Raw genomic sequence first — 12812 nt, forward strand, 5'->3', positions numbered from 1 at the left:
CCAATGGACTAAAGTGCTTGAAACTTGATCGTCCTTTGTTTAGGTATATTATTGAAATGAGTAAGTCACACCTCACTCTTAACTAATAGGAGTTTGTAAATACATAACGATGACGTATTTAACATGAAACTCCTAGCTCCTAATAGTTTAGATAATATACTAAACTGTAAATCCAGGACTGGGTGCAGGGTTAGTGCAAGTGTAAAGCCCTAGTACTGTGAAAAAAATAAAAAATAAAAAAAGAACAATCCCAAATGTGCAAGCCTGCACATGAAGCTGTCCTTTATTGCATGCAGCTGACTCAGCACTCAACATGACTCACACCTGAGCTGCTTTGCAGGTACAGAAACATCAGACAAAATTCGGCCGACTTGAACCTCAGTCCAAACTGGTATTGTACAGTGAAAAGCAGAACTTACCAGTCTATAGGCTGTTGTTCCTGTGCTAGTGTATGTATTATGCAAGTATAAAATGTTTTGCAGCTGCGGTTCTTTCAAAGCGATTTTGCAGTTTGGGATCAGACAGGATGATATTACTCATGAAAAACGTGGTTGACTTATTCATATGGTACTATAAATGTCCTAAACTTAAAAAGCCACAAAACGATACACAGTACATATTTTATATGCAGGAAGGAAGGATAGTTAGTTGTAGAAAGCATCATTAGCCACAAAAGCGTTATTTGAGTAATAATTGACATACGCAGCTTTTAGGAGAAATTGCATTAATAATAACAATATAAATATGTACCTTATGTAAGGGCTGGCGGCTGCCAAGATGTTTTTCTGGACCGGAATCTCTTCTCCATCAAGAACAAGTACCGCATCTTGGAAACAATTTTCCTCCCGGAATGAACGGAGGGCCCGGAGCACCTTGCACGAATGTTTTGGGTCCGAGACTACCGAACCACAGCTCACAGCCGAATCAGACATAACAGCACACTTTTCCGAGTCGCAAGACGTTCCCGGTAATGCATACAAGATTAAAAAAAAAAGGCAAGGTTAACAGACACAGTGCAGCTACTGTTTTCTGTATCCTTTTGGGGTTTAAAAAGCAGAGCTAAAAAAAAAACAATTGTCACCTGTTTTTTAGGTTTGTTTGTTTGTTTTGTTGTTGTTGTTTTTTTTTAAGTTTATCCAATGTGTAATGAAAGTTTCCACAGCAACGTAGCAATTGTCTGTATTTAAATACAATGCCGTTCCATTCCAACTGCGTTTCTTGTTAGCATTTTAAGTTATGTTTTTTTTTTCTTTTTACTTTTTTGTATTTATTAGTCAAAAATCTCTTTCTCAGTCTTTTGCCGTGGCAAGCTTACTGCGCTGTATACTACTCCCTTTTGCAAATTATGAACGACGTTGTTTCCTGGAAACGTCATTTTCCAGCGCCCAGACAATTCACTTTCCACATGCAGAGGGCGGGGAAAACAGGAACGTGTTGCTTCAGTAGCAAATCACAAAACAGCAGAGTGGCAACTGAGTGCAACGTCATACAATTTAGGTAAGGCATTGTTGCTCTCAAAAAAGAAACATCAGCATAGTTTATTATTTTCTTTAAAGAGAAAATGCTGCTTATTCATCAACTGTAAATGTTTTAAGTAACAGACACACTTGCCTGTAATGGCCAGGGTTAACAATGGTCAAGTTATAAAAACATTTAAAAACCTTCCCTGTCCATATGCTTTTATAATAGTATGCTTTCTGCCCATACTTCAGAGAGTGTGACACTTTTCTAATCTGGTAGGCGACCCAAGGATCCTTTTCTGGCTATTTGCACAAGTAACCTTAATATCGCTGCCCTGCTGGTCACTGTGGTACGCAAATAATGTAATTGTGTGACTTGTATTGTAACACTTGAATGTATTTGTATTTGCTTGCGATTGTAAGTCGCCCTGGATAAGGGCGTCTGCTAAGAAATAAATAATAATAATAATAATAATAATAATAATAATAATAATAATAATAATAATGTCTTAATTTTCTTGTGTTACTATTATTTTTCCTGTCTGAAGGGCACATGGTATGTTTTCAGGTTAGATTTAAATAATTGGGGATCATCTGATCTACGACACAGGACGTGATTAATTACCAGGAAGCAGCAGCAACATCTACAGCTTTTGAAATGTGTGCATGTTAGTTTATTAAAGTATAGTTAAAACCAAGAACCAAAACCATATTCAATTTATGAGTAGAGCACTCAGTATGATATTTCTATGCTAATTAGATCAGGGATGGAAATAAGACTCTTAATTCGGTTTCACCCACCATTCCAGGTTTTACTGCAAGCTTGTTTAACCACGGTGTATAGGCAACAAGCTCAGTTGTGTCTGATTAAACTCAGTGTGAAACCAGGAATGCATCGAGCAGCTGTGCAGCAGGAGTGTTATTTCCATCCCTGTAGATTTAAGAAAACACATTTTCAAGCCTTGATTGTTACCCTTCTCCAAGAAAACCAGGCACATGTTATTAACCATCACAGATTTGGAGAAATGATAAAACACACCTAGGTTTGCGAGATCCAATTTCTTTCAGTTTGCCCACAGGGTTGGTTACCCTTTTTTAAAACAATATAAACCAGGGGTGGGTAAAACATGTGTCTGAATTGTTTGATTGAACCAAGTAAACCTGGCGTGGAATGACCCTTCATGATTAGAATTGTGTAGCCGTACAATAAAGTGTGAATGTGAGTGACTTCTCTGAATACTGGCCTGTATATCACATAGCACACAATTGTTGTACCTTCAGACATATTTCAAATCTATTTGGAATTCTGGATCATTGTAGCAAACGTATACAGGTAAATATTAACCCCATGTAGGGAGCTTATATGTACACTGCTGTCATTGCTATTTGTTATGGAAACTCCTCAGTCAAAATCTAACTGTACCCTTTCACTTTAGCCTGTGACCAAGGATAGCTGCCATGTTGTGGTCATGTGACTTCAGGGTGATAAAGACCAAACACTTTGCGATACTGGCTTCATACTCGGTTCAGCAATGAATTATGTTCTTTAGGTACGATCATGGGTATCGTACAAGAGTGATTGCAGTTTTGGGGTCAGCACTACAACTCCCTTTTGATGGTAGCTTTCTGTTTCTTGTCTCTTGCTCGGAACTCAAGGCTTATCTTTGATCCTGTTGTGACTTTTCTCCTCACCTATACAGCTATATGGTCTATGGTCCCAGTTACTTCAGTCACTGAGCTGCTTACCCCCTGCATCCTGGCCCTTTCTTTGAAATCTAAGGGCCCAATTAACCCTTTCATGCATTGCGACCTCATATGGGGACGGATACAAAAAAAAACTCTCTTCTATGGAAGACGCAGATGTTGAGGACCTCATACGAGGATGTCATTTTTCCCCATATAGCAAATGATAACTTTTTTTTTAATGAAAATATATATTTATTATGTATGAAAACTATTTTTTTTTCATCTATTTTCAATATTTAATGCATGGAAGGGTTTAAAAAGCCACTGTGCTGAGGCAGTCAGATTTAGAAGCTCCTGTGACAAAGGGTATTTTGAAATTAGGCATAAAACATATTTTAGTTTATTTAATTGGAAAAGCTTGCTGGAATGCTTGTACATTAATATTTACAGGAATGTGTAAACATGGCATGCTAAAGGTGTTTGATGGAATACTGCTGCCCTGTCTCTTGTATTGTCTTAATATTTGGTACAGAGCTGTTTTCTATGAGTTTCCAGTTTGATTTCACTGCCATTTTGTTTAATCTTCTGGCCATATTAGTGATACTGACAGCACACTTGGTGATACTGCCACAGCTTTTCCTATGATTCTTTGAGTCACATTCCATTCCATTACAATACAAACCAGCTATTTCACTGTCACCTCATTTGAACATCTGGCCAAATCAAAAGAACATTTTTTTCTCCCCACAAATCCATTTTACTTCATGTTTACAAATTATTTCTCAACAGAGTTGACTTGCCCTTACACTATACTAAACAGATGCTTAGTTTTGTTCACAAAAATAAATAAATATATAAATTAAATCTATGTATATTTTTTCCTTGATAAATGACCAAACGTTTCCAAATTGCTGCAAGCCGCTGAATGACATACACATTATTAAAAATTCCTCTACACTGTGTTGGGTTATCAACTGGGTTATTAGCTGGGTTATCGTCACATAGGTAAAAGAGACAACTTCTTGAATATCCACTAGGTGGCAGCAGCAACACACAAGAAAACGCATTGCAAAAAGGAGACCTTCAGTGTTTTTTTTTCAGCGCTAGATGGGAGCATTGCCAATAAAATAAATGGAAAGAGTATCTTTATTTTTTTAGACTGCTTTTACTCTGCTTTAAGTGAGTGGATAGAATGGGTTATTCTCAAAATCTGCAGTATCATGTTGCTTCACAACTGTAAGCATCTAAAGTTCAAAAGTTCTGAATTCTGTATGTAAAGATAATGTTAAACGTGAGGCAGTACATGGTGGGTTTTGTTCCTGTATGTACTTCAAAACAAGGAACCGAGCTTCTAAAACAAGTATTTAAATCTATCTATATGTACAACAAAACAATATAAGCTTTGGTTTGTAAATTGCAAAAATTGTACAGAAAAGCCCAACTTCCCTAATGCAGGTCAAAGTCTTGCTGAGAAGGCATATCTGTATGTATAAACTTTACAAAGACAAATATATATATACATGTGTAATTTAGAAAGAAAAAAAAACGCTTTCGCTCCTTTACGTTAGTGGACTTTTTTTCCCCCTCAAGTGAAATGTTTTTGTTGCCACTGATCCGTGTGCGTTCAGTTGATTTTGACTTTCGCCTCGGCATTAATACAAATACAAGCAGCACTGAGTCGGGAAGCAGCATTTCGTTTTAGGTTTATAAGAAGATGTCAGTTTTGAGCAGACGTTTGACGTTTCTTTAAATAAAGAGACTCAAGTGGATACAAACGAATTAGGTATGACCTATATCAAGCGTTTAAATTTGCCGCAACACGAATTCTCAATATATTTATATTAATAGAAAAAGGAAATGTTATGTCCTGAAAAAAACTACTATGTTCATGTGTTAAAAACAATATGACGAATTTGACAGTTTTTTAAAAAAAAGTTTTAAAATAAAAGGGCATTTAAATACACAATTTACCTTTATCTTAAAAAAAAAAAAAATGTAGACCATAAACGCAAATAAATTTATCAGAATAATTTATACTTTTGTTTTACTGTTATGTTAATAGTAAAATCGGGACAGTTAAAACCCAAAAATGATTAGAATTTTGGTGAACAATTACATTCAAAAGTAACGGTAAAAAAAAGAAAAAAAGTGTTTTATGTTGTGGCATATATGTCTAAAAAAATGTGTTTCTTGTTGCAAAAGTAAAACGCGTATGCCTGTAATTAATCTCAATAGTTCAAATAATTACAATAAAATCAGTTGGCACAAGCAAACTCGGACATGAGAAATTGCACTTACACAAAGAGAATATATCTAACCTGTAAGCTGTATTTAACAAATGTTTTTTTAGCCATAAAAAATAATGTACCAGTCTTTTTTTTTTAAATAACAAAGATGTATAATTTCTCCAAAACCATAGGAGTTAAGCTACATGCATTAGTAAGACTAAATAAAATAGAACATTAAAATGATACACACACTCCGGCTTATTTGAAGTTTTCTCTTGAAAAAAAAAAGACAAAACAGTTTCCCTAACAGTTAATAGCCTATATATGTTTTGTATTATGCAAATCGAAATCCCTTAACTAAAACCTATGCGCTTTTTTTTAAAATTTGTGAAACCTAATTTGATTTGAAATAAAACGAATACTATTAAACAAGATAATCGTGTATGTTTCTAACATTAGTGTGACTTCATTTAGGTTACTGTTAAAACTTTTGTCGTTCTTTCCTAAAAGGGGAAAGATTACCCGATGTAACAGAATGGCGTTAAGCGGCTGATTGTAACACCTCTCTGCATGGTTCATTAATTAACGAAATCTGGTAAAGTTATACCTAACAAAAAGATAAATAAACAAAGACCCTCCTCTTCTACAATACACACATCATTTATTGGGGCAGACAGCTTATTCCCTTTAACAAAATACATATAAAACAAAGCGAATCAATATATTAAACGGACCAGATTCCGTTTACAATTCTGCGCAATTACACGACTCGAGATAGCATTGTATAAACATCGTTTTTAGGCTGTTGCAAATGTGCATTTACAAAACTGCTATAATACTCTATTTGGTTTATTTCTTCACAGAGCGTTTTGATTTTCATTGTAAAACTATTTTGCAGTACAGTTCTGATAATCACATAATATTTTGAAATGTAACCCTGGGTTACATGTATGTATTTTTAATATGTTGCGGTTAAATACTTGTAATTGATTTGAAAGTTGTTTAAGTAACTAAAATGGAAACCAGCTGAATGAATTACTTGTAATTGACAGTGTTCTCTGATAGTTTTGTGGAGGATCAAATAGAAACAGTACAGAGGTGCAGAATGAAAATAACATTTAGAGATACTATTTATATGTGCTAAACACCCTCAGTCGAAACAAATTAAATGGAAGTTTTAATACGTTTTGTTTTGTGCAGCTGGATACCCTCATAACTTTTTGAACACTGTAAAACAATCAGCTCTTATTCTGGGGTCCTAGCGCTCAAGGTTTGCAACGCTTCCCCTGATTCCATTGGCCAAGAAGTTTTCCAGCTCGATCCTGATTGGTCTACAGTTTGGAGGAGGGCTTTGGTGCTTCTGGAGTAAAAGCGCAACTCGCCTGAGAAGTTTTGAAACTTTCCCAAATCTTTTCCAGAGTTTAACTTACAGGCGCGCTGGCACCCAGTTCGCGTTGCTTATTGTTGATTATTTCAGCTTTTCAGTGGTGTGCGTTTACACATTGTTTAAAATCAGCGAAGAAATGATGCAGACTTGCGTTTATTACTGAGGCGCATATTGGGGGACAACTACAAGCATTTAAGACTTTTTTCTATTACCAATTCAGTATTATAACTTGGTTTACACTGTTTTGAACCATCAATGATGCAGGCACGCTACGCAGTGTCAGACCCCAACACTTTGGGCGTCGTTCCTTACCTGAGTGACCAGAACTACTACAGGACAGCGGGCAGCTATGGCAGCATGCCCACCCCGATGAGTGTATATTCGGGTCACGACCAGTACGCTGCTGGCATGGCCAGATCATATGGACCTTACCACCATCAACAGACAGCACCCAAGGACTTGGTAAAACCTCCTTACAGCTACATCGCGCTGATCACCATGGCAATCCAAAATGCGCCTGATAAGAAAATTACCCTCAATGGAATTTATCAGTTTATCATGGATCGCTTCCCTTTCTACCGTGAAAATAAACAAGGCTGGCAGAACAGCATACGTCACAACTTGTCCCTAAACGAGTGCTTTGTGAAAGTACCCCGGGATGATAAAAAGCCTGGCAAGGGCAGCTACTGGAGTTTGGACCCGGACTCGTATAACATGTTCGAAAACGGCAGCTTTCTCCGAAGACGGAGGCGATTCAAGAAGAAGGATTCTGGTCGGGAGAAGGAGGACAGGGCCAGTCAGATTAAAGAGCAAACGAAAATCCAGAGTCCGGGGTCCAAATGCGACGGCACGCCGAAAGAAATGCTTTCAGAAAAGAAGGTCGTGATCAAAAGTGAGGCATCATCTCCAGATATACCTGTCATCACCAAAGTGGAAAATATGAGCCCAGACAGCGGTAACGTCATGCAAGACAGCCCGAGGAGCATGGCATCAACCCCGTCAGTGTCCACCGAGAGCTCCATCCCCGACCACCACACTTCAAACAACGGCCTTTCGGGGTTCAGCGTGGAGAACATCATGACCTTAAGAACTTCCCCTCAAGGAGACCAGAGCCCGGTGTCTGCGCCGCCAAGCAGGCCAGGCATGGTGCCCTCTCTTTCGCTTAGCTACCCTCAATCACAATCGTCTATTTACAGCCAGGCTTGCAGCCAGGGCATGGACTCTAACGCTAGCTACCAGTGCAGCATGCGGGCAATGAGCTTGTATGCAGGGGACAGGACGGGACCCATGTGCGTCCCCACCACTCTGGAAGAAGCGATCTCAGATCACCACAGTAGCACAACGTCGCCGCTAAACTCTATGAACCTCGCCGCAAGTCAAGACAGCGTCCTTGCTTCCAGTCATCACCAACAGACTGGTGGCACCGGACAGACAGCTTCTTGGTATCTTAATCACGGAGCCGATCTGAATCATCTTTCGGGACATAGCTTTAGCAGCCAGCAGCAGACTTTCCCCAATGTTCGGGATATGTTCAGCTCACACCGACTCGGCATTGAGAGTTCAGCCCTCAGCGAGCACCAGGTGAGCGGCAACACAAGCTGTCAGATCCCGTATAGATCGACTTCTTCCATTTACCGCCATACGAGTCCGTATGCATATGACTGCACTAAATATTGATAAAAGACACCTCTTTTAAAATCGTATTGGAAATCTTAAAAACTGTAACCGTGAACTAAAGATACACATAGGAGATATGCAAACTGCCAGCGAATGGACACAAGGCCAAAGTTTAGGTGTAGAAAATGTAAATACTTTATTTTATGTTCGCGCACAACCTGTGCTTGGTGTTTAATACAACGAAAAACTACTTGAAATTTAAAAAAAAAAAAAAAAAAAAAAACTTTATTACGCAGAAAGGCAACTGTGCCAAAAGGTCTCAGAAGTAAGTTTTGGACCAATATTGTACAGTGCAGGTTGTATTTTTTTCTTTCAAAATTCTCTGTTGTTTTTCTTTCTTTTTTCAAATCCTGTCTTTTTGTAAATGCTATGAATCTTTAAATGGGTCCAGTAACAGAGCCATTAATATTATATTTAAAGTTGAGTTCACTGGATTATTTTGGTAAGCTGTTACCCAAACTCATTAAGTGCCAAAATTCAATCTGTTTTGTTTTATCCAAATTATTTCTTCAAGTCTGTATTTGTGGTTTTGTGAACCAAACTTATTTATTTGGGAAAACTTTTCTTCATCCATCATTTCCCTTTTTTTTTAACAATATGTGAGTGTTTTTTTTTTTGTTTTTGGGGGGGGGGGGGGGGGGGGGGGGGATTGGCTTTGCGTCTCACTATCCGAACTATTTTTTTGCTTTTGACCTCAGTTTGTTGAATTAGTATCTGACATACGTTGTACTTACGTTGAAAATAAATGTTTTTCTTTTGCTTAAAATGAATTTGATTTTTTGAACTATTAGAAGGTATATATAGGTATATATGTGTGTGCAACTAAAGTCGGACGCACCGTGCGTCCGTCAAATTATTGCTGCTTGTTTTGGGTTGTGTGAGCCCAAACGTTTTGTGAAAATTATTATGAAAAAAAAAAAATCGTGAATAACAACCCCATATGTGATCTATTTCTACAATTATGTACAGACTAAGTTTAGCTTATGCGTTTATATAAGAAATCACAACTAATAATAAAAAAACAAGGATATGTTTTAAGTGTATTATTATTATTATTATTATTTTGAGAGAGAGAGAGAGAAAGAAAGAGAGAGAGAGAGAGAGGTGAACATTATCCCTAATGTTGGGTGACAGGACATTTTGTAACAGTTGTTGTATTAACCGTAAACATTTACAAACACTTTAAATGTACACATAGAAGTCAAATTGAAACAACTGGTGTTACATTATTTGTTGTAGGCAAACCAGTTTAATTACACTTAAACATGAAGGCATTTAAATTGGATTACTTTTAAATGTAGTATACAAACATATTTCAGTTTAACGCTAAATCAATTGGGTCATTTTAAATTCTGTAGCCTATTGTAGAACTAAAACAACGTTAGGATTACATATGTTACTGCTGCACGCTATAGTTTACTGGTAGAACAAATAGTAATAACACACATATTGTTTCTGAACTAGAAGTTACTATAGTTCACATTCTGAGGACGGCAACATACAACGTACAAACCTGTATTTGGTTTCACTGAAATAGTGTAAATATTTTTGGGTTACGTAAACTAGCCTAATGGTTTGTAATAATACATGTGAAAAAAAAAAAACACACACACACACACACACACACACACACACACACACACACACACACACACACACACACACACACACACAGTTAAGTAGTCATGTTTATGGCGGGTCCCGAATACAAGACAGAATCTGTCAATTTGTCAACTCTTTTTAAAATACACGACTCAACTGAACAAGGTCTAACAAGGAAATACATGCTGTAGAATGGTAGTATGCCTGTGTGTGTGTGTGTGTGTGTGTGTGTGTGTGTGTGTGTGTGTGTTTGGTAGAAGACCATTTTTTTTTCGCAGTAAGCTTCAATAAAAAGAAAGAAAAATAATTTTCCAGTTTTCTACTTAAATAAAGAGTTTTAAATATTTCTAAAATATTATTAAAGATAATGTTATAAACAAGTGGTAGTATTACTCAAGGATTGCTTGAACCGATCCAAAAAAAAATTGCAATAGATGGACAAAACCTTTTTTTTTTTTCCAGGTGTAACTGAACATAAATGTAATAATCTTTTAAAACAAGGGGGCCAGTTTAACACAGTCCAGGTAATGTAACATAGCTTTCTGAATGCCAAGTGTGCATACAGCATGAGCTTTTTTTTATTTGTGATAATGAGCGATAGATGGGTAATTGCTATATTATTATATTGTTGTATTACTGGGTTTATCTGCAAACAAACAACTGCGATAAAATAAATAGCTTAATTCTAAAATTACAATCGCACCAAAAACACGCCGCTCTACTCAGACTCTTCCATATGAACTTCGTAAATATATTCTCGCACAGGAATCGAAGAAGCAGCACTGTGTGATTTAAAGAGAGTGCTCTATGGATCTTGTTTTGTCAGCATCTCTCTGTAGTAGCTGTGTCAAATCCATTAAGCTAGCTCGAATTACAGACCCTTCAAACAATTAACCCCCTCTCCACAATAGGTCCAAGGAGATATGTGCATAATAAAAAAGGCTTGCATGCATTTTTTTCCCACGTGGTTTAAAACAAATAAGACAAATGCCAACAACCTTTACAAGCATCATGTGAATGACTAAATTCAGGCTTGCTATCTCGTTCAGGCGCTTTTCAATTACCCGCACCTTTCTGTTTCTTGTACTCTTTCACTTACGATTTTTAAAATAAAATATTACCAGAGCTTATAATCTTTTAAATATGGCATTTGTGCCAATATTAGTCTACCGTTATCTAATATCAGTAGAACGCCTAGTTTATTACAAAAGTAGGCCTACAGCTCACAATAAAAAAAAAACAACATATTATTATTATTATTATTATTATTATTATTATTATTATTATTATTATTATTATTATTATTATTATTATTAGTTTTAGTAGTCTTAGTAGTTGTAGTAGTAATACACACACACACACACACACGCACACACACACGCACACACACACACACATACACATTAAGTGACCATTTGTCCCATGATTTTAGTGACCGTCTTTAAATTTACAGAAACAACAGAATTGTGTCAACCCCGGCTGCGTAAAACAGAGCCTCCTCCTCCCGTGTACCAAGGAAGTGAGTCCACATCAGCGCAAGTCCGTGCGGTTGAGTGAATTCCAGTATTGACGTTATATAGGCTAATGAGCAGGTTCGTTTTCCAGTAACTTTTACACACACACTAACCACATCTCAGAGTGCTTCCATTGTCGAATACTACATCTAATCTCAATTTTTCCACACAGAAATTTGGTCGGACCCTTGCAGATTTTCTGTTAAAGCGCCTGGGCTCAAAATCAACAGCATTCTGAACGAATTATTGCAAGCAATCTTAAAGCTGCAGAGCCCCGTTTGTGTCATTTCTGGTCTGGTCTTTGGTCATAAAGGTATTTGCTTGGAAATTCAATTGGAACCAGTTTTGGGAAAGACAAACACGTTACAAAAAGTGAGCTTATGTTAAAAGATAAAATATTTTCAAACCACCACACATTTACATGTTATTTGTAACACTGGGAAATCAGCCCTTTCTTCACTGTAATAGTGCCAGTCAAGTTTTCATACAGCAGTCACTCAATCTGTGTTTTTGAAAATGCAGCGCATTGCCATTCACAGACATGTATATTGTGACAGAAGTGGATTTCACAATTATTCCATAGTGGTTTGGGCCTTTTATCTTTAAAATGTCACCACTGAAAAATATTGCCACATTTACTTTTTTTAGCATAGTATTTCTTTCTTAAAAACTTATTGTATTGGCTGAGGCGCGTGGGTTTACCAGTCTCGTGCTCCCTGGCAGAACATTATGAAAATCTATTGTATGTAATAAAAATATATTTTAAAAAATGACAAAATGACAGAAGTAGTTGTATAGGCCACTTGGTGGTTAGAGGTTGGATTGTATTCCTTGAGTGACGCAAACATTGTATTGCCTTGCAGTGGCTATGCTAAGCATATAGCTGCGAGTATACGTCCGTGCCCTAGTGGGAAGTTAACCTCGACATTTTAGAGTCAGATACTTCTATGACACAGTATATAACATCATTATCACGGTGACAAGGATTGTTATTCATATACGTTACGTTGTTAGTAGGCCTACCACAGGTATGAAAATGTTTTGCCTGGTACATTTATTCGTTACTCATCTGGTCACGTGATATAACACACCAACAGAACCAAACGTATCTTGCCCCAGCTTTTTGAGAGCAGCCACATTCGTTTACTTGTTTCATTACACAGACCGATGTCTACGATGCACTGCTTGTCTGCTGTCTTTTTTGTTATACGTAATTCGATTTGAAAAAAAAGTTGCCCATTTCCACTGTTTTTTTTTT

The 12812-nt window shown here is 37.0% G+C and overlaps 2 protein-coding genes across 2 annotated transcripts in view; one reads left to right on the forward strand and one right to left on the reverse strand.

Annotated features, from left to right (window-relative positions):
• Positions 1-1445, reverse strand: part of gan (gigaxonin) — a 30509-nt gene extending 29064 nt beyond the window's left edge. The window contains exon 1 of the mRNA XM_034042622.3: positions 751-1445. Within this exon, the coding sequence (XP_033898513.1) occupies positions 751-932 (182 nt within the window). The 5' untranslated portion in view covers positions 933-1445. The remainder of the gene's footprint in view (positions 1-750) is intronic.
• A 5339-nt stretch (positions 1446-6784) lies between these two features.
• Positions 6785-9071, forward strand: LOC117425527 (forkhead box protein C2-like). The gene has a single exon (XM_034042502.3). The coding sequence runs from the start codon at positions 7017-7019 to the stop codon at positions 8436-8438; it is 1422 nt and encodes a 473-aa protein (XP_033898393.1). The 5' UTR covers positions 6785-7016; the 3' UTR covers positions 8439-9071.
• Positions 9072-12812: the final 3741 nt, after the last annotated feature.

The sequence above is a fragment of the Acipenser ruthenus genome, chromosome 20, assembly GCF_902713425.1.
Source record: "Acipenser ruthenus chromosome 20, fAciRut3.2 maternal haplotype, whole genome shotgun sequence".
In the NCBI taxonomy this organism is placed as follows: Eukaryota; Metazoa; Chordata; class Actinopteri; order Acipenseriformes; family Acipenseridae; genus Acipenser; species Acipenser ruthenus.